This window comes from Artemia franciscana, unplaced genomic scaffold (assembly GCF_032884065.1).
Source record: "Artemia franciscana unplaced genomic scaffold, ASM3288406v1 Scaffold_867, whole genome shotgun sequence".
Lineage (NCBI taxonomy): Eukaryota > Metazoa > Arthropoda > Branchiopoda > Anostraca > Artemiidae > Artemia > Artemia franciscana.
This window is the reverse complement of record NW_027068640.1, coordinates 645,778-668,541: the sequence shown is the minus strand read 5'-3', so window position 1 is coordinate 668,541 and position 22,764 is coordinate 645,778. Positions and strand designations below refer to the sequence as shown.

Sequence of the window (22,764 nt, the reverse complement as noted above, 5' to 3'; positions counted from 1 at the left end):
TTTGACCAGTGTTTACATATAGTAATGGTTATTGGGAAGTGTACAGACGTTTTCAGGGGGATTTTATTTTGTTTGGGGGTGGGGCTGAGGGGAGGGGGCTATGTTGGAGGATCTTTCCTTGGAGGAATCTGTCATGGGGGAAGAAAAATTCAATGAAAAGGGCGCAGGATTTTCTAGCATTACTATAAGAAAACAATGAAAAATAAACATGAAAACGTTTTTTTCAAATGAAAGGAAGGAGTAGCATTGAAACTTAAAACGAACAGAGATTATTACGCATATGAGGGGTTCTAAAAATACTTTAGCATAAAGAGCGAGGTATTTAGGAGGAGATAAATACCTCGCTCTTTATGCTAAGGTATTTTTAGTAATTTCAACTATTTATTCTACGACCTTTCTGATCCAGGGGTCATTCTTAAAGAATTGGGACAAAACTTACGATTTAGTGTAAAGAGCGAGGTATTAACGAAGGTACAAACTCCCTCGTATACATAATAAAAATATAAGATTATGAAAGTTTGTTACGTAAGTTAATTCTTAAGTTACGTATATTTTTTACTAATAAAAACGTTCGTTAAAAATCTAAAGTTCTAGTTGCCTTTTTAAGTAACCGAAAAATTGGAGGGCAACTAGACCTCCTTCTCCACCCCTTATTTCTCAAAATCGTCTGATCAAAACTAAGAGAAAGCCATTTAGCCAAAAAAAGAATTAATATACAAATTTCATTTTAATAATTTATGTGCGGAGAGCCAAAACCAAACATGCATTAATTCAAAAACGTTCAGAAATTAAATAAAAAAAAACTAAATTTTTTAGCTGAAAGTAAGGAGCGACATTAAAACTTAAAACGAACAGAAATTACTCCGTATATGAAATGGGTTGTCCCCTCCGCAATCCCTCGCTCTTTTCGGTAAAGTTTGACTCTTTTGCAACAATTCTACTTTTTAAAACAATTAAAAACTTTAGCGCAAAGAGCGAGGGATTGCGGAGGGGACAACCCATTTCATATACGGAGTAATTTCTGTTCGTTTTAAGTTTTAATGTCGCTCCTTACTTTCAGCTAAAAAAATCAGTTTTTTTTTATTTAATTGCAAAAAGAATTGTATATTTTAACAAGGAATTACAAAAACTCAAGAACCTTAAGAAAGAAAATCGAAAGTTCGGAGTTTAGTATACAATCGGTGTTAGAAATTGGACGTGCTTCAATAATCAAATATATTTGAAAAGACACAATATTTCCCATTTTTCAGAAAATTTGTATCCTGGGATAGTCTGGTCAAAAGAACGATCTAGATTATATTACTATTGCAATAACTTTGCGACATTTTTCACTTATCAGGAAAAATTGAAAATTTCCATTCATGGAGAAGTTTACATTAAATTGCTTGAAGAGCAAAAAACTGGCAATTGCAAAAAAATTCGTATACATTATGACAAGGGGTTACGACACTTCAAAAACCTTAAAAACACAAACCAAACGTTTGAAGCTTAGTAGACATAGCTGGTAGAAATTTAGTATGAAAAGACACTAAATTGCTTAAAGAGTAATACTTGCAATTGCAAAAATATTTGTATATGTTCTGACAAGGATTACAACAATTCAAAAATCTTTAAAAAGAAAACAAAGAGTTTGAAACTTAGTAGAAATTGCTGTTAGAAATCAGTCTTGCTTGAATAATTCAGTAATTGCGGTTAAAAGACAAGCGACAATGAGAATCTATATATAGCAGCCTGCCGCATGCCGAGTACCAGGGCCTGGCGGCTAAGCCCTCGGGCTCCGGGTACTATATATAGTGAGCAATTATTGTGTATGTATGTATGTTCTCGCAAACGGCTTCGTATATTTTCGGGAATATTGGTATCTTGGGTTATTCTCGCATAAAAAACAATCTAGATAGGTCAGAAGTCTGAGAAAATTCGTTAAGAGTCTTAATTTTGGTTTTTACGAATGTCTTCATGTACTATGTTAGTACATCATATAAGTATTTCTTGCAACATCAAATAAGCATTTTCTTATATATTTATGTACATCATAAACAAGATTGTTGACTTTCCAACGCATCAATTGTTTGTGCCATCTTTATAAGTGAGCAATAATTTTGTATTTTTTTCTTGAAAACGGTTCAATGTTTTTTTTTCGGGTAAATTGGTATAATGGGATATTCTTGCACAAAAAAACAATCTTGATGGGTCAGAAATCTGAGAAAATCTGTTAGAACCCTAATTCCGGTCCTTGGGATATTCTCGCATAAAAAAAAGATCTACGTAGGTCAGAAGTTAGAAAAAATTCATTAAGAGCCTTAATTTTGGTTTTTGCAAATGACGTTATGTACTATGTTAGTACTTCATATTCCCATTTCTTATGATATCATATAAGCATTTTCTTATATGATGTCATGTGTGTCCATAACAAAATTTATGAGTGTCCAACGCATCAATTATTTACATAACATAGTGCCTGTTGGAAGGCCCAAAAACCTAAAATTTGCAGTTGCAGTTACTATGAATGCTGATTCTTTGGAACAAAAACCTGAACTATCAAACGTGATAAAATGAGAAATTCAACAATGTGGACCATCAATTGCCAAAACACTAATACGGGCAGATAAACAAAAGACCATTGCCAAATTGTCTGAAGTAATCAAAATCCATAAACATGTCAAAAATGAAAATGAACAGCAAAGATACGAGCGGTTAGAAGATATGCGAAAACGACAATTAGATCGTCTCAAAAATGAGACGAAGAGCAAAGAAATACGTGGTGAGAAGACATGCGACACCGAGCAAGTGAGTAAGTCAAAAATGAAAATGAATAGCAAAGACGCACGCGGTTAGAAGAAAAGCAGTGGCATGTAAAAAATCAAAATGAAGAGCAAGGACATACACAATTAGAAGACATGTGTCACCGAGCATGACCGAGAGTCAAAAATGAAAATGAAGAACAAATACACGCTTGGTTTGAAGAATTGCGGTGGCTTGTCAAAAATGAAAATGAAGAGCAGACACACTTGGTTAAATTACGTCGAAAAAATAGCTCTTTTGAAAGCATTAAAAATACTTTAGCATAAAGAGCAAGGTATTGACGAGGGGATGAACCCCCTCATATAGGTAACAATTTCTGTTGTTTTAAGTTTTAATGTTGCTCCTTACTTTCAGTTAAAATAATTGTTTTTTTTTATGTTTAATCAATGGTTAATTTCACTGCTTGGTTGTTTTCGGGACCATCGCATCGCCGTTGACCATTTGATTCATCACTGCATCATTGACTTGCGCTTTACCAAATTAGATTTTATCATATTTGGGTATAGTTGGGAATTCTGGAGAGACAGTCTAAGCACCAGAGAATGAATAAAACAATAGAATTGGAAAAAACATTTTATTAAGAAATCTATTTCAGATTTTCCTTTCCAACATTTGTTAAATATTGGCCTTCCATCCCAGTCATGTCATGTTAAGACCCTCAGTAATAATAATCATAACTATTGCAGATCTAATACAAATGTTTGTTTTCGGGTTTGGATGAATAAATTCTACCATTAAAGACCACTTTAATCAACTAGTTAGAATATACACGAATAAACCACTTCTAAAATGACACTTTTAGTGATGGCAAGAAATCAATTACACAAAAATCAATTAAAAATGCCGGGTAACAAAAGTTATAAGAGAGTGATTTTAAATGAATTTTTGTAAGTTTACCGTAAATTTATTGTGTTATGTTTTCATTGTGCTTTTGATACAAGTTAACATTACGGCCTTAGTCCTTTTGTGTCTTTATTTATGTACATTTTTACGTGATTATGTTCCTGAAACGTCCATAGCTGTGGACATTTTGGTACAGTCTAAAAGACAGGTGTCTAAAAGACACATAAAAAGACACTAACTGGTTTCTAAAAAGACACCTCTGGACCAAACCACTCTCGGGATATCAGAATTTTAGGTTTTTTCTCTTTTTATATTTGTCACATTATATGCGGAGGTTTGACCTTCTTTAAATCTTTGCAAAGTAACTCAGGCTCTGGGGACTTACCTGATGGGAATGATCGAGGACATATCAGTTGCCGAACAGCAGTGTGGTCATCGGGGTGAATAAACGAAAATATACTAAGTCCAAGCATATCAACCTATAAAGAAAAATGACTAAAAACACTATTTTGCATTTGATTTTCACTTTTTTTGGTAAGATAGAATTAGAAATAGTTTAATAGGAATGAATGATACAAAATACCTTTTTTCAATCTTTTTACCCATGCTTGCATACTTGTATTCCCCAAGAAACCCTTGGCAATCCTTGCACTGTCTCTTTAAAAGAGAATTAATCATAGAAACTCTTAGAATCATAGAATCTTAGAATTAATCAGAGATTCATAGAATTAATCATAGAACCTCTAAATGCTTATTGCTCTTACTTGTTTATTTCATGTGTTTTTTTTCTACATGTTTTTTTGTTGTTGTTTTTCCAAGAATAATCTGATGTAACCAATTTCTTTTTAGAATATTGGGACTGGGATCATTCAAATTAAAAGAACTAGAGCTTTTTAAAGTGATCATAAGGGACGTGGAAAGGAAAAGTGGTGTTTTTGCGATCTTGTGGCACCAAACTGCGATTTTGCCATATGGAGGATCAATTTGCCATTGACTAAAACTTCTGAGACTGCCAATTGATTTAAGAGTAAATAAAAAAAATTATATATTAAGCTTCTCAGTTGCGAAGGAAGTAATGCCACACACTTGTGCATTTGATCCAGATGGTTCACATTTTCCATACTAATAAAGGTACTTTACACACGAAAATTTTCTGAAGTGTAACTGGTGAACGATAAACAATTTTCCGTGAACAGAATACTGCTTGTTTATTTCGAATAAGGAGCTCAACAAAGTTTAAATTTGATCGGTTCTGACTTAAGGTCCCTTAAAGCTCCCACTAAATCCCTTAAAAGATACTTCAGACAGAAAAAACCCCCTCTTATGCACATCTAGTGGAACAGTTCTCAATCGCAAGGGGTTATTTGGTAATCAGGATTTACGTAAAAGCACTTAAATGCTCCTGAGATATTTCAGGTATGCCCTTTTGACAGCGTTCATATGCGTATTAAATTTTGATTTAGGTCAACACCCCTCTACATTCTATCAAAGTTTTAATTTAATAACCGTTGCCCATCCTGAGTTTTATGCTAGAATCCCAAATTTATCCTTTTTGACTACCTTGATACACATATTTTCTTGTTGTTTAGTTCAGCATACCCATCAAAATTCCCTGAATTTTCAACTTAATAGCCTTAGTCGTCCCTCAGATATTCAGACCCAGGAAATATGGTATCATCAAGAGGATTACTTGGGTCAGAATAGACAGGGTAGGTTAGTCTGTGTCTACGTCTATATCTATATCTATGTCTATGTTTTTGTCTTAGACGTCACCTGAGAGCGGTTTTGTCGTAAGTAAGATTTTCAAAATTCCGAGAAAAATGACTTTGAAATTTTCACCTTTGCTGGAACTTACATGGTTCAACTGATTTTCTTCGTAAATACATCAAAAAAAAGAGAAAAAATGACTAGGAGGGTCTTCTGAACATGAGATGGGAAATCTGAAGTTTTCATTGTCAAAAATTGAAGTGAAATACAGATACGACTATCCGATCTTACCGAAATTTTAGTAAACTTAGATACGACAAAATGTTGTGGGCTGCCTATTCTTTTCACCATGAAGATACGACAAACGAGTTCTGATGCAGCAATGATATTCGAAAAAGTATAAAATTAAAAAAAAAAACTCAGAAACGTTCATTTTTTGTTGAGTTTCTTTGCGGGCCGCCGTTTTGTTTCAGTGGAATCCTCCTCTGGACATGGATCTCGCGCAGACGGAGAGGCTTCCAAACGTTCAGTATCCCCCTTAGCCTTATAGTACTGTTCAATCTTGGTTTCAAAATACTTTTGGTCTTGGTTGGAGATGAACTTCAGGAGATACTTGACATCTTTGATTTTCGCATCAGGTAGATCAATATTTTTGCTACAGAGTTTGGACAAAACAAGACGTTCAACAACACGGACAGCCGAAGTGTTGGGACACTTTTAACCGAAGTACATTCTTGTGATATAGTAGCCATTTGCAAGTCGCCAGAGAAGGAAGTTTTGAACCAAACTTTCTTAGCGTTATCCTGGCGGAACTGAAGTTGTTTTACCTTTGAATACGGTACCAACGAGTGCTTGTACAGCTTTGCTGGCTTTTGAAAGTCAAAGAACTTTGACTGATGCAGGACATTCAAAGGACGTGTCTTTCTTACTTTCAGTAACTTCCTCACCAGATCTATTGGAGAAAACAAATCAAGGTGCTTTAGCCCCCAATCAATAATGCTATGTACAGCATCAACCTCCTGTATAGTCGAATGATTTGGTTCACAATACTTCATAATCACATTTTCTAAGCGTGGAAAGATTCTTAGAACATCTTGGATGGCGAAGCTTATAATTGAGCTTCGGTTCTGGGACACGCAGGAGTCCGACCAAGTAATTAACTGACAGATATAGGGTAAGCATCAAGAACTTTTTCTAGCATGGTCAATAGTCCACTAGATCTCTCGTTTGCTCCACGTCCAGCCTCAAACTCGGACCAAATGCAACAGTATACCTCATTGATTTTCTTACTGTTTCAGACTGTTTGAGAAACTTACTGTTTCATTATAAATCCATTTTTTTAATGTTATATAATCTACAAGCACCAATTTTCAACAATTAAGTTGGATAAATACATTTTATTTTGGCGTTTTCTTCTTCCTTGACGCCAATTTTTCAATTAAAGTATGCGTTTTTGGTCGTTTTTGACAAAATAATACTACATTTTCTCAGCGCAAAAATTATTTATAGTTAGGTTAGGTTGGGTTAGTTAGGTTAGGCTGGGTTAGTTAAGTGAGGTCAAAAAGTACTTATATTTGAATTTGCAATAGAAGCGATTATTAAATTCGTAAAGAATACAAAAAAAGGCATCGAGTGGTATGTTCACTTTATTTGTAAGTCAATAATACGAACTGCGAAAAATTTAGTGATAGGCTGCTGCGTTATAAGGAAGCACTACCAAAATACGATCATAGCCAAGATTTATTATGACCATTGATACGCAACAAAAATCATAATAAATCTGGCATTTGATAATATTAAATTATACTCTATATACATACAATATATAATATAATGTATATATATATGATATAATATATATTATATTCTTGGAACAAAATATTAGTCAATTCGACAAAAATGAGGTACTGGATTCCTGTAAATATTGTGCAGCTTGTGCAGATGTTAATAATGTTCGTTCGTGACTCATTGTAAAACTTTTACCAAATCTTTTTTTCTTCAAAAGTGTACGTCGACGGAGTTACGACAAAAATGCCCATGTAATTTTCCAATATGAGATACGACAAAACCGCTCTTAACAAAACGGCAAAAAGTGAGATACGATAAACGAGAAATTTAAAATTGAGGCACGTCTAGTTGAGATACAATAAAACAGTCGACGGAATCGGATAGAGCGAAAAATTTCACATTAGATGACAGTCTTAACTCTACTTCCCGAAAGAGTTGCAGATACGACAAAGCCTCTCTCAGGGGACCTGTGTCTATGTCTATATATATGCCTATGTCTGTGTCTATGTCTATCCCTGTGTCTATATCTATTTCTATTCTGACCTACCTGAATTAAAATATTGTTTAAAACATATGGTGGCGGAAAACTAAACATTGCTACGATTGCAGACACGCCCTTTAGACCATCTGGATGCGTATAGTGTCCTATAATTTATTTTAACATTCCCTCAAAATTACTTCAAAGTTTCAACAAAATATCTTAACTCGTTCCTAAGATATCCATACGTGCCCTTAGGACATTTGGATGAACATAGTGTTTTTTGCTCAAGTTCAACACCCCCTAAATACTCCCTGAAAGTTTTAGCTCAATACACTTAGACATACCAAAAACATTCTAGGTATTCCCTTTTGATAGCCTTGATACACGTAGTGAGTTTGATTTGATTCCACATCCGTCAACATTTTATTGAAGTTTCAACGTAATACCCGTATTATTGCTTCTGAACTTTTTCTGGACATACCATTTTGACTACATCGATGTGCATCGTTTCTTGTGATTAGTTTAAAAAACTTTTTCCACAAAACCAGTTTTTCAACAAAAATTAAAAAGCTCCGTTCAGCCAAGAATGAGCAAAAATAAGGTCAAATAATCTTTAAAGCGTATAATTATCACAAGTCACTATCAATAAATAATGAAACTCGAAACGAACAGACATTACAATAAATAGCGGAGTCAAACTACAAACGAGCAAAATTAGCATAAGTAGGGCTGATGACCCCCATGCCTTCTCAAAACCAAAACACAATTTGCGCTTTACTGAAAAACAACCACAACAAAGAAAAAAAAAAAACAAAAAAAAAATGAAAGAGGATTGTCAGTTTAATCGACATATACTGATATTTATTCCTCATACTTTTTATTTATGAAAGTAAAAACATGAAAACATTTGTCCGGTTTCGAATCCTAGAAGTTATGAAGACAGATACTGGAGTCAGCAAATTTGTTGTTTTTTTTTTTTTGCAACGGCAAAAACACACCGTCAGTTTCTACCTGTCGCGAGTTTACTTAGTTTTCATGGCAATTAGAAGGAAGCAATTCAACAAAGAAAACTAGAGGTGTTACTTATGCGTTTGCAGAGCTAAAAAATCAGCTGATGTTTACTGCCAGTTTCTAAAAAAAGAACGGATAGGCTACTAAACATTTTCCCTTTCTCTACGCGTCAGTTAACAGCGGTGCTTGGGGGGGGGAAGTAATTCTAACCCAGTGCCTCATAATTTGTATAATCCCAAATATTAAAACGGTATTAGAAACGAGCAGACATTACATAAATAGAAAAAAGAGTTTTTGAAATGAATGTGATGCATAGCATTAAAACAAGAAACGAAAGGAAACTATCCTGGATATGAGGAGAGTAACAAGAAAATCTAATTTACACCCGCTTTTGACCATATTCTTCAATTTCTACATACTTTTGAGGAAGTAAAAAATCTACCATTTTTTAAAATGAAAATTCAGGGACGTCTATTACATTTTACTTGTGTGGTAAGAACAAAAATGAGCAGAAATAATGTCAAAAAATCCTCCAAGTGCAAAACTACCACAAATCACCATCAATAAATACACAAAGCCCAAACAAATAAAAATTAAAATAAATAACTGAGTCAACCTCAAAACCGAAAGAAATTAACATTTCGAACGTTTTTTTTTTTTTTTTTTTAAATATTGGTTATATGGTTTAGAAATCTATACAATTCCTCGTTGAAATGCTTCTATCAGCAAGTCTTTTTGACATAATTTTTATTAGTATTTAAGACATACTGTCTATTTGATTAATTTTCGACATGCTTTCTTATTCTTTTGCCTCATATGTTGATAAGGGTTCAACTGGGGCTGTTATTGATTGCATTCTATATTGATTCAATTCATTTTTTTTTCAATTTGTGTACGCATGGGCTAGATTTCTATGTGATAATACTGATCATATGATGAACAAAAATATGGAAAGCTCTTTTTTCCAAGCTTTACAGAAATATTACAAATTTCATTTCGCAACTTTGTTTAATTATGGCTAATAAAAAATTTTCCAAGTTAGCTATCTTCTTTTGGTTTGGTTTGTTATTTTTTAATAATTTTTCCATTTGATTTTTTCTATAAAAATAACAATGATTAAATACAGGTTTCTAAGCAACCAACTAACAAAAACATTATTATTATCAGTAAATACAAAGTGCCAAAGTTAATCATTCATATATGAAATCCTGTACCAACAAAAAAATATACAAAGGCTCCACATCTGACATTCCAAATCAGAAAATGGAAAATCTTTATTTTTCAAAATTATGGCTTTCTTCCAATTTAATCTCTAGGGGGATCAGCTGTTCTAACCATTTCATTGGAAGGAGCCTTTTTTATTAATTCATGACGTCCAATTTGTTCTTTAAGGCATCAAATATAATCTTTTTCTTAGTTTTTCTTTTGTCTCGGAATTATTTAAGAATTTTTTTTAATCTTTTTTAGTGAGCTTAAAACGCACTTATTTAAACAAAGTAACAGCTGCAACAAAACAGAATTTTTTTAATTAAACATTGGAAAAGATATGAATAGATTCAAGAAGGTCTAGAAGATGAGGGTCAGGATGACCTTGAAGAAGACTAAAAACTATAGAGGTTTGAATTTATATGAATGGAAATACTCCTTAACACCAAATCAAAATGGCATTGTGTAAGTATTATTGAAAAAAAAGCTCGAAAATTGTGGCTGAAAATTCAAATTTTACCTATATTTTCAGTTAAATCTAGCATTTTGATTCATAAGCTGATCAGCTATAACAAGCTCTATAAATGTTAGTATTGTTAAAGAATAATAAAACTATGTCAATTAACTAGCGAAAACAGTCTTTTGAAAAACATTTCCCCCAAATAATTGTCAAAATAACGAAGAGAAATATTAAAATCTAAAACAAGCAGAAATAAAGACACGTATTAACTTTAACTTCAAAAAACAAAGAGTAGCATGAGTCAATAAATAAGCCCAAAAAGAACAGAAAAAAATAGATAATCATAAGAAACATAAAAATAACAGATACTGCTGTCGATGAGTTGATGATTCTTAAAACGAACAGAAATTAAAACGGGGAATCATGTTTAATTTGAAAGGAATATAAATTACCACAAATAAGAGTTAAATTGTCGTCCCTAACAAACCTTTCAAGTCAGTCCGTAATTTCTGCTGAAAATAAAATATATTTTGATCAGTTTTTGTTACTTCCGTAAAAGCCAGTACACACTCGAAAAGTAAAGTTAGGTTAACCCTAATGGACTATACCAAAATATAATACTTTAGTTTATATAATACTATTACTTGGGCTATATATTAGCAATTTAGGGGGGTGGGGGAAGGTTAAAGTAACCCAACTTAACCTAATTTAACCTTACCCCACATGCATTCTGTCACCCATCATTTGTCGTTGTGGCTGTGAAAGTGGTTTTCTTAGATTTTACAATCAGAAAACTTCTCGGGTGTGTGCTGGCTAATACGGAAGCACCATTTCTATATACTCATATCATTGAAAATCAAAAACTCGCGTTTATTCCAGAAATTTACATCGTCATATTTTCAGTCCCGTTTACACTAAGATTTTGCTAATACCAAAGTTGAGCTATGGCTAATGTTAAAAATGGTCTGAATTCAAACCTGTTCACAAAAGAGATTTAGCCAGCGTTCAGGACTGGATTGAGCCACAGATGAGGTTCAAACAAGTCGAGATTACGCGGACTAATCAAAATTCTTCGCTAAACTCTCTGATTAATCGAGATAAATAGATAAACCCAAACATTATCGAGATAGAAAAATAACGGCAGACACAAAATAATTAATAAATGGAGGAGTGGAATGAAAAAGAAGTGAAATTTCGGGAGAATATAGTGGGGCTCATTGGAGCTAAGGATAGTTGTATGGTAGAGAAGCAAGGATTATGTAAAATAAGAGACAGAGACACATAATTAATGTATTAGTTTATTTCAGTATTTCTATCATCTGCTGCGAACGGCAAAACGCTGATCATTAGCACCAGCTAATGATGGGTTTCTTTGGAACACGTTAAATAGAGAACTAGTAAAATCCAGTTGTGAATGTTTATTTAATGAATTTACTTTCATCAATTTCATCAATTATAAATCACTATTGATTATATATTGATTATAGATTATAAATCATTGCAAAATCACTTGCGTAGCAACAAGACTTCAACTTATCATTAAAAATTATACTATAGGCAAATCTAAGCAAGTGTAATTAGAGAAACTAAAACAGGTCATTTATCTGAAAAAAGAAAAGAATAAGGGATGGAACACCAACACCTCCCCGCGTAAAATAAATGACCAGCCAAGCGCCACTCTAGTTCACCCTTACAAACATAAACACTGAACTTCAACTTTACAAAACTCATTTGTCTTCTTCTTCCACCAGCGTCTTTGCTGCTCCTTCCATAGCTTGTTTCTGGATCTGTCACCATACACATGTCTCTAGTGCAGAACCACCATGTTCTAGATCATATGGGCATCCGCATGAGGTTTTGAAAATTAAATTCCACAAGATTAGCAGAATGAATCGTGCTTAGCATGATTAAATAAAATATCTCGCTCTCGCGAATTTCAATCTGAGAGAAGCACAGAATCAGGTTCTGGTATATTTGATGACGCAAGCCACAATGAAATATTGGCTGAACTAGCCTCTTAAACTCCATCGGTGGAAACAAAACCAAATCTCACTTAAAAACGCAAATTGTCCCTTGCCATAATTTCATATAATCCCAAGTCGAAAATACACAGGCCTTTGAAAACGATAGGGGTACAGGGAAAACAGCTAAAAGTTTGAGTGAAATCAGTTCATTTTGGGTCCCCTCCCCTTTGATAATCAAATGAAGCATGTCTGTTGATACTAACTGAAGATGAAATTTGGATACGTCCCTCCATGAGTAAGGTTTGCAGGAAGTAATTGTTGATCCCCATGAAGATTTAAAACAATGAATAGGGTTACTGGACAAAGGTTTGGGAGAAATATGAAGTGACTGGGAAAGAGTATCCTTGGGGATTTCAAATGAGAGAAGCGAAATCTTGGTAACAAGGTGACAAATGACCAGCCAGCTGTCCGTCGAGCGAACCGTCCATCATTCATGGCTCTCTAAAGGGACTCGTTACCCCCAAAAGAGACCAAATCTCCCTTAGAGTTGATAGTACTAATTGTAGATTCCTTCCTAAGCTTTTCCAATCCGACCCAAAATACAATATCTCCTACCTTTTCCATAACCAGTTGCAGTCCATTCAATTTTATTTTATGAGTATCTGTAGTTTTTCTTCATAGGTCTTGGACCTTCCCCTCCCTCCTAATCTTTATCGTCTTACTGTAGTCTTATAGTTTTCCCTCTGGGTCTTGGACCTCCTCGTTCCCCCTAAGCTCTTTTTTTCTTCTTGCCATTTTATATTTCTCCCAAAATTTTGTTTCCCGCTACTGCAGACTGAATCTGCCAATTTTGTCTCTTTTTTGCTTTTATCATTTCATTTCTACTTTTCTCAAGTTTCTCAAACGTGCAAGCTAAATCATCAAATCTCAATTGAACTCCAGTGTCCACTATCTTTGACTGCCTCTCTTTATTGTATTTGCGTTTATTATTCCTTTTCTACTTTTTGTTTTCTTTTCTTTTACCGTAGTATTAAGTAGATCTTCCTCAAATAGGAATTGAATTCCCACGTTTGGTTTTTCATATTGCACCAAAATTTCTCAAAATTTCGAGAAAAGGCACGTACAATAATTTTCTTCTCATTTTTCTGTGGGACAGTGAGTGTTTCTCTTTGGTATGTACTTGTTGGTGTCTCCTTTTCCGTAAAAATGTTGTGAAATTTTCTCTTTTCTAAAAATTTTCCCCAAAAACCAATTTTGCTCGTTTTATTTTCAATACTATGTGGCCTAGCTACTTCCGAATATCCCAACGTTGAAGAATTTACTTTTAGGGATAAAAGATTTTCGATGTCCAAAATCTTCTCCTACCAAAACGTCCACTGCAAGAGTAGGTACTAAGCTTACCTTTACCGTTTTCTACCTACCTTTTTCTTTGGACTGTACCGTCCTTCTTTGCAATTTCTATTCTCACCCAAGCAGACGGCCATTTGTGCTTTCCTCCATTGTAACATAAAATTGTAATCTTAATTTTATCGTCTATCTCCATTCTATTAATTAGCTCAGTACACATAAGTTTGGTCACTGTAATAATCAATTGTCATTAAGTCGACTCAAGTCATTTCAACTAGTTCCACGTTCAATTTTCCGTATATTTTTCAGTTGCTTGCCAGCATTCATTCCGTTCAGAGCTAGTGCGCGTTGGTGGATGCTATTGCTTATTTAGGATATTTGTTCTGTTTGAATTGTTTGAACACTTGCCAGTAAGTCTCTGTTTAATGGATTTTTGATTTGGTTATTAGCCAATCTAGGGGAGATTATTGAATAATTTTATGATGTCTCTCACGAAGTCGTACTTTGATCAGAAACACACTGAGCTTATGACGAAGATTCTTAGCCTGGAAAAGGGAATTGAGGCTTTGCGAAATGAGAATTTGGAACTCAAAGAAGAAAATACGGTTCTCAAAACCGAAGTAGTAAATCTAAAAAAGTCTTGTCTTCAAGTTGAACTTGTTTCAAAAAGACAGAATATTCTACTTCACGGTATACCAGCTGTTCAAGGTGGTAACTCAGAAAATGCTACTCGTGAGTTTCTCTCTGAATTAGGAGTCAGTAACGCAAATTCAATGCCCTTCATCAAGTGCTATCGTTTGAATGGAAATAAACCACCAGGCTCTAATACTAGGGCAACGTCTAGGACTACACTAAAAGCCGGGCCAGTTTTCGTGACTTTGGCTAACTTAGCAGATAAAGACGCTATTATGAAAAATTGTGGTAGGCTGAAGGGATCTGGAAAAAGTATCACTTCCGATCTCCCGCGTGAATTGGCACGTCGTAGAAAAGAACTGCTATCTTTCGGCTATAATCTGCGTACGTCATCTGACACTTCAACTAGAGTTGCTGAAACCCGAGTAATAACGAAAGGGATTAGTGTATGGATTGAAGCGAAAAAGTCTTCAAAGAGTAAGACTTGGTTGCGAATAGAGGACTCATGTTTTGATCCCTTTAAACTATCTAGTAATGCGACCTCTGTGGTTCCCTCCCCCGCTGTGATAGTCGGAGGTGATGAGTAATATGTGTGATTTGTTCATTTTTTTTTTAGTGATTTGTTTGATGTTTGTTAGTTGTTGTTGTTTTGGTTTTTTTTTTCGTAAGTTATGATATATAAATTTTTCTCCTGGATTGGGAGATTTAGTTATGTTTTTGTTGTTTTTCATTTTGTATACAAGTTTTTTTCTTATTCAAGTTTTCTGTTTTTGGCCTTTATTTTTTCTGTTTCAGTTTCTTTTTTCACAAAAAATGAGTTCATCGTTCTGTTTGCCTAGTTGCTGTCCACATGTCATTGTTATGAAGATGCCAAGCTGGGTGGTGGGTGGCGCATGATGGATCATAGTTTGTATTTTTTTTTTTTTTTAATTTGTCTGACTCTAGTTTGGGTGACATCTCCTCCTTGGGTGAGCGACTATCTCATCTTCAAAATAACCCAATTGATATTCTTAGTTTGATAAATAATTCAGTAGGTCAGTCTAACAAATCACCATCAAATCCCCATTTTTCAGTTAGTAGTAAATACGTATCTGATTTAGATCGAGTATCCAAACGAGATGGTAGATTCTCTGTACTTCAGCTTAATGTTCAGGGTCTTTGCTCTTCGTTTGATGAGTTGAAAAAAATAGTGCGTAGTGGCCACCCTGACTTCATTGGTCTTTGTGAGACTTTCCTTGATTCAAAAAACGAATCTCTATTGCATCTCCCTGGGTACAAGATGGAATATTTGAATCGAAGTAGGATGGCTAAAGGTGGCCTTGCTGTTTATGTTTCGGAATGTCTTCCGTACTCTGTTAGACATGACCTGTCAAGAAATGAAGAAGGAATTTTTGAATCCATATTTATTGAGATTAAAACCCAAGCTAAAGCTTTGATTGTTGGTAATATATACCGGTCTCCTAGTGGGTCTGTTCCCTCTTTCCTTCAGATTCTTGATGAGGTCTTGGAAATAATCCAACTTCATTCATGTGAACTTGTAATTATGGGCGACTTCAACCTTAATTTGTGTGACCGGAGGTCATCCTCGTCCTTGGATTTTCTTTCGACAATGCTCGCTTGTGGAACACTACCTTCTGCATGCATTCCAACTCGCATAACTAACACTACCGCTTCTTTGCTTGATAATATTTTTTCATCTTTGACGTTGGTGCGAAATTCTATATTGATGAGTGATATCTCAGACCATTTTCCTGTTTTTTCCATGTATGATTTTTCCGATTCGTTGCCAAGGAGGAGCCAAGAAGCAGGTTTTTCCTCTTTAAAATTTAATGATCAGGACTTGCATATTCTTAGGTCACGGTTGGCAGGTTGTTCGTGGAGTATTTCTAAAAATGGATCTGACATAGATTCTTTGTTTAATTCATTTTATGATTCTTTGAAAGAAGTTATCTTTGATACATGTAATGCACCCCAGTCGAATCCAGCATCGAAAAGAACAACCCCTTTGAATCCTTGGATGACCCCTGGACTTCTTAAAAGTTGGAGGAAGAAAAATTATCTTTGGAAGGCTTACAGGTGCTCTAAGCCATTTTCGCGTGATTCCCGGCTTCAACTTTTCAAAGCTTATAGAAGAGTTTACAATTCGCTTTGCCGAAGGGCTAAATCGTTATTTTATCATAGAAAATTCTCTGCGTGCGGTAAAGACATTAGGAAGACATGGCAAGTAATCAATTCTGTTATCAGGCCATCTTTTCTGCCTCCTTCTGTCCCTTCAAGTGTTGTGATTGACGGGAAAAATGTAGAGGGTGAGCTAAAAGTTCAAGATGCGTTTACTTCCTATTTTGCTAATATCGGCAAAACTACAGCCTCTTCTGTAAGTCCTTCTTCTTCTCTACCTGATTTTAGGTCTTATCTAGGACCACCTTGTCTTAAATCAATGGCATTGGAACCTGTCTCTGAAGCTGAAATAGCCAGAATTGTCAATTGTTTGAGGGGTTCTTCATCCTCTGGCCCAGACCGTATTCCGACTAAGGTTGTCAAGTTCATTCTTCCTGTCATTGTGTGTGCCCTCACGAGACTTGTCAATCTTTCTTTTGAAAATGGTGTCTTCCCAAGTGCTCTAAAGCGTGCTCGTGTTATCATCCTTTTTAAAGGTGGATCAAGGAATGATCCTGCAAATTATCGTCCCATATCTCTTTTATCAGTGTTTAGTAAAATTTTTGAAAAAGCTATGCTTTCTCGACTTCTTGATTTTCTTAATTCTAAACTCTTTTTTCATGATTTTCAGTTTGGTTTTAGGGCCAAACATTCAACTGAGCATGCATGTGCAACTCTCTTGAATTATTTAAATTCAGCTCTTGACTCTGGTTTGATACCTGCTGCTCTTTTTCTTGATGTTCGAAAAGCGTTTGACTCATTAACACACAAGATTCTTCTTCTGAAAATGTCCCATATTGGAATAAGAGGGAATGCTTATTCATGGTTTCTATCATATTTATCTGGTCGAGTCATCTCGGTTCATCCGGACTTTTCTAATCCTTCTGGAATAGAGTTTGGTGTTCCACAAGGATCTGTTATTGGGCCGATACTCTTTTTAATCTACGTCAATGACCTTATTAATGCGGTTAAAAATTTAAAACCTACCATTTGCTGTCGTCTTTGTCAACCAGTGTCCGTTACTAGCTGTGACAAGAGTTTGTCCTTACCGGATACACTTATTGCTTTTGCTGATGACAGTACTCTTGGCACAACTGGCAGAACTGAGTCTGATCTTCGTTCAAGGATGATAGCCCTTTTTGAAAGAGTTATCCAGTGGTTTGATGTAAATTATCTTGCCTTAAATGTCGAAAAGTCATGTTTTCTGATTTTCTCCAGAGTCTCAAAGGCTTGCCCTGATTTAAATGAAATAAATGTATCAAGAGGTTCTCTAAGTAGACCTAAGGATCGTTACGTTCGATTCCTAGGCATCTTGCTTGACAAAAATCTTTCGTTCAAGTATCATATTGACCTGATTAAAATGAAAGTCTCCAGGAGTCTTGGAATCCTTAGAAAGCTCAAATATATATTTCCAGGGTCGATTCTTAGACTCTTGTTCTGCAGCCTAGTTCAGTCTTATGTTTCATATTGTTCTGTTATTTGGATGTCAACTTTTCCCTCGTCTCTGAAGCCACTTTCAAAACTTTATGATAAAGCAAGGACTCTTATTCAGGAAACTAACCGTTTTTCACTTAAACCCTTGCTTGATTTGAAATCTCTCTATTTTCTTTCTTGTTCTTCTTTCGTTTTTTTACAGTTGCACGGCCATCTTCCTGCTGTCCTATGTAATAATATATCTTTTGTTTCTGATCAATCGACTTATCATCTCCGCAGTTCCAACAATTTACTGGTTCTTCACACACCGTCAGTGAGGTCTGACTTCAACCCTCTGACAGCTTGCCACAGGATCTGGAACACGCTCCCAGAGTTCGTACGAAGCTGCCACTCGTTTGGTATGTTCAAAAATTATGTTAGAGATTTTCTAGCTAGTAATTAATTTTGTTTGTTTGTTTTTTGTTGTTTTTTTTTGTCTTTATTTTTTATTCCGGTTTCCCTTGGAGTTGATGTCTCTTGAATGAGTTGGATATTTAATTGAGTTGGTGAAATCATGTGCTACTCCCTGCCTAGCTTGTCATTTTTTGGAGATTATTAAGGTGGGCGACTCAATTTTTGGTTTTTGTTTATATTTTTTGTTGTTGGTATTTTTTTCTCCCCTGTTCTTTCCCGGCCATGGAGCCTTATGGGGGAGATTGTCTTGAAGTAATTTTTTTGTTTATGGATTTTAATGTTAAATAAAGAACTCAGAACTCAGAACTCAGGATCGGCAAACGCGTAATCATTTTCATCATTATGGGCGATGACCCCGGCTGTCGTTTTATGTGGTTTTTATCATCTCTGTCTGGGCAGTTACTTGCAAAATGGCATGTAGCACCATAGTTAGAGCAAGTTACTTCTCTTTTTTTGGCAGGACTGAAATGTAGTTTTTGCTCTGTGTTATAGTGCCTATTTTTATTATATTCTCCATATAGAAATATCTTTGTGTTCTCGTTTTCCTCTCTTATTTCGGTCTACCTATTTGCGAATTCCACCATTTCTTAGCTTGTTTTTGGGTTATTTTCTTTTAAATATATTCAAAATTGTTCAATTGCTGTCTTTTCTATCACTTCCGTCATCTTTTCTTTTATCTTCTCTGGGTCTTCTACCATTCCATAATTTTCTAGCTTTAACCATTTTAAACACGTATCTTTTAATGTGTACCTGTATATTCCCTGTAAGTTTCGTTGTCTCGCTTTCTTTCACTTCTAAACCTTCTTTGAAAATGCTCGGAGGAGAGATGGAACTTTTTAAAAGTGGCTGGCTTTAATCTTTCAAAGTCTTTTGCGGAGTGCATCGGTAATACTTTAAACACAGTTTGCGCTTTTTAGTTAAGAAACGGCCAAATTACTGGCATCAAGTTTTCTATCGGTCATCCGCTTAATTCAACAATTTTTTCGAAATTTTATAGGCATGAATGTACATCCTCATTTTCTTTCATTGGCTGAAGGTTTATTGCATATATTAAATCTATTGTGGACGATCTCTGAGGCTCTTGGTAATTTCTTCCTGCGATCATTTCCATCACACTTTTTCTTTCCTCTCTATCTGCCTCATCCTTTCGTTCTCTTGCTATTTTAATATTCTCCTTTCTCTGCTCTCTATCAATTCTCTCTTTCTTTTATATCATTCTCTCTTTCGGTCCTGTCTTTCTCCCGTTTCTTCCATATTCCTCCTCTTTTTGCATGAAGTAGTTCACCATTTGCGTAAAATCTACTTTATTGCTTTTTCGTGATCCCCTATTGGATTTCTATTCCATAATGCTCCTACTAATCCTGATGCCTAGCCTACTTTGATTCTCTCTGTCGTTAAACCCTCTTAATTCGTCTTGTGATTCTGCTCGTTCTCTATTTCCTCGTTCTTCCTGTGTATTTTCGTTTACCCGCAACTCCCTTTCATTTTGCATAGCATCTGAGGGGCGAGTTAGTTTTATGTTCTTCGTATTTTCATATAATAATTTTTCTTCGTGTATTACCGCCTCTGTTTCTATTTCATGTTCTCTGATATTACCGAATGTGCTCTTTCTCAATTGTATTCTTTGTACTCCAATTTCTGTTTCCTTTATCTAGGTCTCTCTACCTGGGAATAATTCCTCTTGAATCGGCATTATATTCTTTTCTTCCCCTACAGTTTGTACCGGATATCATCCTATTCTTGATTTTGTTTTGAAGTTCCCCCTTAGCAGCTGTCAGAAATATCTATTTCACCCCCTGAAAAATAATTTTTTCCACCTGATGGTGTATTCCGTAGGGTACTTTTAGCGGGAGTCACATATAAATGTGAGTCTGAAAAAGATTTTTTCTGGCTTACAGCGGTAACTTTTCTTAATATCTAATTCTATTAGTTTTTGTTCCTTTCCTGACCTTGTGTGAATTTTATGTATATCTGCCATTATTTCAAAATTAAGCTATTCTTTGTCGAACGTCAAGCTTCCAGTTTCTCCCTTGAAACTTGCTATGACTCAATTTGCTGATTCTTTTCGCAAGTTCATTAGTTGCGTCATATAATCACAAAATTTGTTTTATTCTAAATAGGCAACGCCCACTCATATCTTCGTAATCTTTTAATTGATTCCGTTTTTTCCCGCAATTTTTTTATATGAAATCACATTAGGCTACCGTTCAGGCTAAACTAAATCGTCTTTTCGAAAATGCGGATTCTTTTAGCAATCTTCTGACAACTTTCCTTAACTGGCTGCCAGTAACCGACTGGCAGACATTGGCGCGAAAATGGTGCTGCACCACTTATTGGAATGGAAAGCCTAGCTTGCAGCAAATATTGCAATGGAGAGGCTTGCGGCCACCACTCTGTAACGTAAATATACGGTATGGTAATACCCTGTTACAGTATACCCTGTTCCAAGGTATGGTAACATGATCGAACGGTCACACAGGCAAAACTCTCGGGTCAAACGGTTGCGCCAGTTCTCGTTCAATTTGCGACTAAGGAAATGAAGCATACTGTTTTCAAAGAGAAATCAAAGTTCGCTAATTCAGATATATTCGTTACAGAATATCTTACAAAAGCAAGAAATTGATTCTTGAAGGTGCAAGAAACCGATATGGTGTATAGAACGTGTGGACTGATCGTGGCTGTTTTTACAAGCGTTTTTCTTGGTGGGAAGAAGAAATTAGTTTATTTTTTATATATGCTGAATTCATTGAATTATGCTTCGTATTAAAGATCATTTAGAGGCTAAAATTGGAGTGATGATTTACCCGTTATTAATTCAAAGCGTCTTCGAGAGAGTTCTTATATATTGCCATCGCACCTTAAACCAAAAATGTCGCCGTGTCTCTGCTCGTGGAACTACCACCTCACTAGAGGATATTTAGATTTTCTTCGGAACATCTAATGGAGAAATGTTCTTCAAGATTTGATATTATGGGTATTCATGAAGTTTTTTTTAGTGACGTCCGATCTCTCACGGCTTATGTTTTTCCAGGATATGGTTTTGAGGTAAGAAACCGATCCACTATGAACGAAGGAGGCCTGGGATTTTTAATTAAGAAAAATATAAAGTATATGGTTAAGGAGGATTTGAGTGGGTGGATAGAAGGTAAGATGGAAACTTTTGTTTGGAATTGGATATTAAAAAATAAAGGTTTTAATTAGTATGGTGCATAAGCCGCCCAGCGCTCGCATGGAGGAGTTTATCGCAGGTTTTGATGCATTTTTGAGTTTCGTTTCCGCTACTAGAATAGATTTTTTTTTGCATGAGGGATTTTATCTTTAATATTTTAGATATTTCAGGGGATATTTTGAATTCTTTAATTATATGGTTTCGAATGATTATACGGTACTGTGCACCTGCTCAAATTTCAAGTAAATCTGCGACGCTATTTGATAATGGTTTTGTGGGAAATAGTTATTTGAACCAAAGCTATTCTGAAATAATATTCTACCCAGCCTCGGATCATCTCCCGATGGTTGCTCAGGTGACTTTTCTGAAAAAAGGACACATCCCGGTAAAGAAAACACCAACGCATGAGCTGAAAAAGCAGACCTGCAATAATTTTGCCAAGGAATTGAGTTGTATAAAGTGGGACTCGGTTCTGGAGATCCCTGGAGATTCTTCACTAGTCTAAAATCAATTTATGTCTATCTTTTTAACGATTTTATGATAAAACGTGTCCTTTGCAACTGGTTAAAAAAAGGATGACCCTCGGAAGTTGTGGATTACGAAAGAAATAATAGACATCATGTACAAAAGAAATCCGCTATATAAGCAATCTCTAAATAGTTAGGATGGTGCAGATTTTACAGAGTTTAAGGGAGTTAGAAATAAGGTGAATAGCATGAGAAAGGAAATATTATAAATAAATGTTTTCAGGTCATAAGAGAGATACTAAAGCGACATGGCAAGTCATTAATCAGATTGTGGGAATTCAGAAAAGTAGCCAGTCGCTTTGCATTGATATTAATGGAAGCTGTTTGAGTGACAGAAATGTTGTAGCAAATCATTTTGGCCAGTTTTCTTCTCATATTGGCTAGTCAGTTCAGGAAGGTTTCTCTCTCTCTCTCTCTCTCTCTCTCTCTCTCTCTCTCTCTCTCTCTCTCTCTCTCTCTCTCTCTCTCTCTCTCTCTTTCTCTCTCTCTCAGAGGCGCCATTTGGACCAAATCTTGGGGTGGGTATAAACTCCATCTTGGGCCACCCGACTCACTTCGTGTCGCGTAATCATCTAGGAAATGGGCGTTTGACAGAACTCGAGAATTTTATTATGTATCTTACCTACTTTCAAAGTTTACAATAATTAATAGCAAATAGCGTAATTACCCAAAGGGTCGTCAAGTAATTACGCTCTTTGGTTAATAGGCGTGCAGTAATTTCAAATCAATTGGACAGAATGGATTATGTTGGACATAATGGATTATTATGACCGGCAAAGGGC

The 22,764-nt window shown here is 35.3% G+C and overlaps 1 protein-coding gene and 1 long non-coding RNA gene across 10 annotated transcripts in view; one reads left to right on the top strand and one right to left on the bottom strand.

The window, feature by feature from the left end:
- LOC136043712 (circadian locomoter output cycles protein kaput-like) overlaps positions 1 to 22,764 on the bottom strand; it is a 311,923-nt gene that overhangs the window by 167,469 nt on the left and 121,690 nt on the right. For all 7 annotated transcript variants that reach the window (XM_065728606.1, XM_065728604.1, XM_065728609.1 and 4 more), the window contains one exon: positions 4,031 to 4,124. In XM_065728606.1, the coding sequence (XP_065584678.1) occupies positions 4,031 to 4,124 (94 nt within the window). The remainder of the gene's footprint in view (positions 1 to 4,030; positions 4,125 to 22,764) is intronic.
- Positions 13,917 to 22,764, top strand: part of LOC136043714 (uncharacterized) — a 91,490-nt gene continuing 82,642 nt past the window's right edge. The window contains exons 1-2 of one of the 3 annotated variants that reach the window (XR_010621694.1): positions 13,917 to 14,019; positions 21,318 to 21,431. This is a non-coding gene — a long non-coding RNA (uncharacterized LOC136043714). The remainder of the gene's footprint in view (positions 14,020 to 21,317; positions 21,432 to 22,764) is intronic. The other 2 variants (XR_010621692.1, XR_010621693.1) reach the window with 2 other exon arrangements.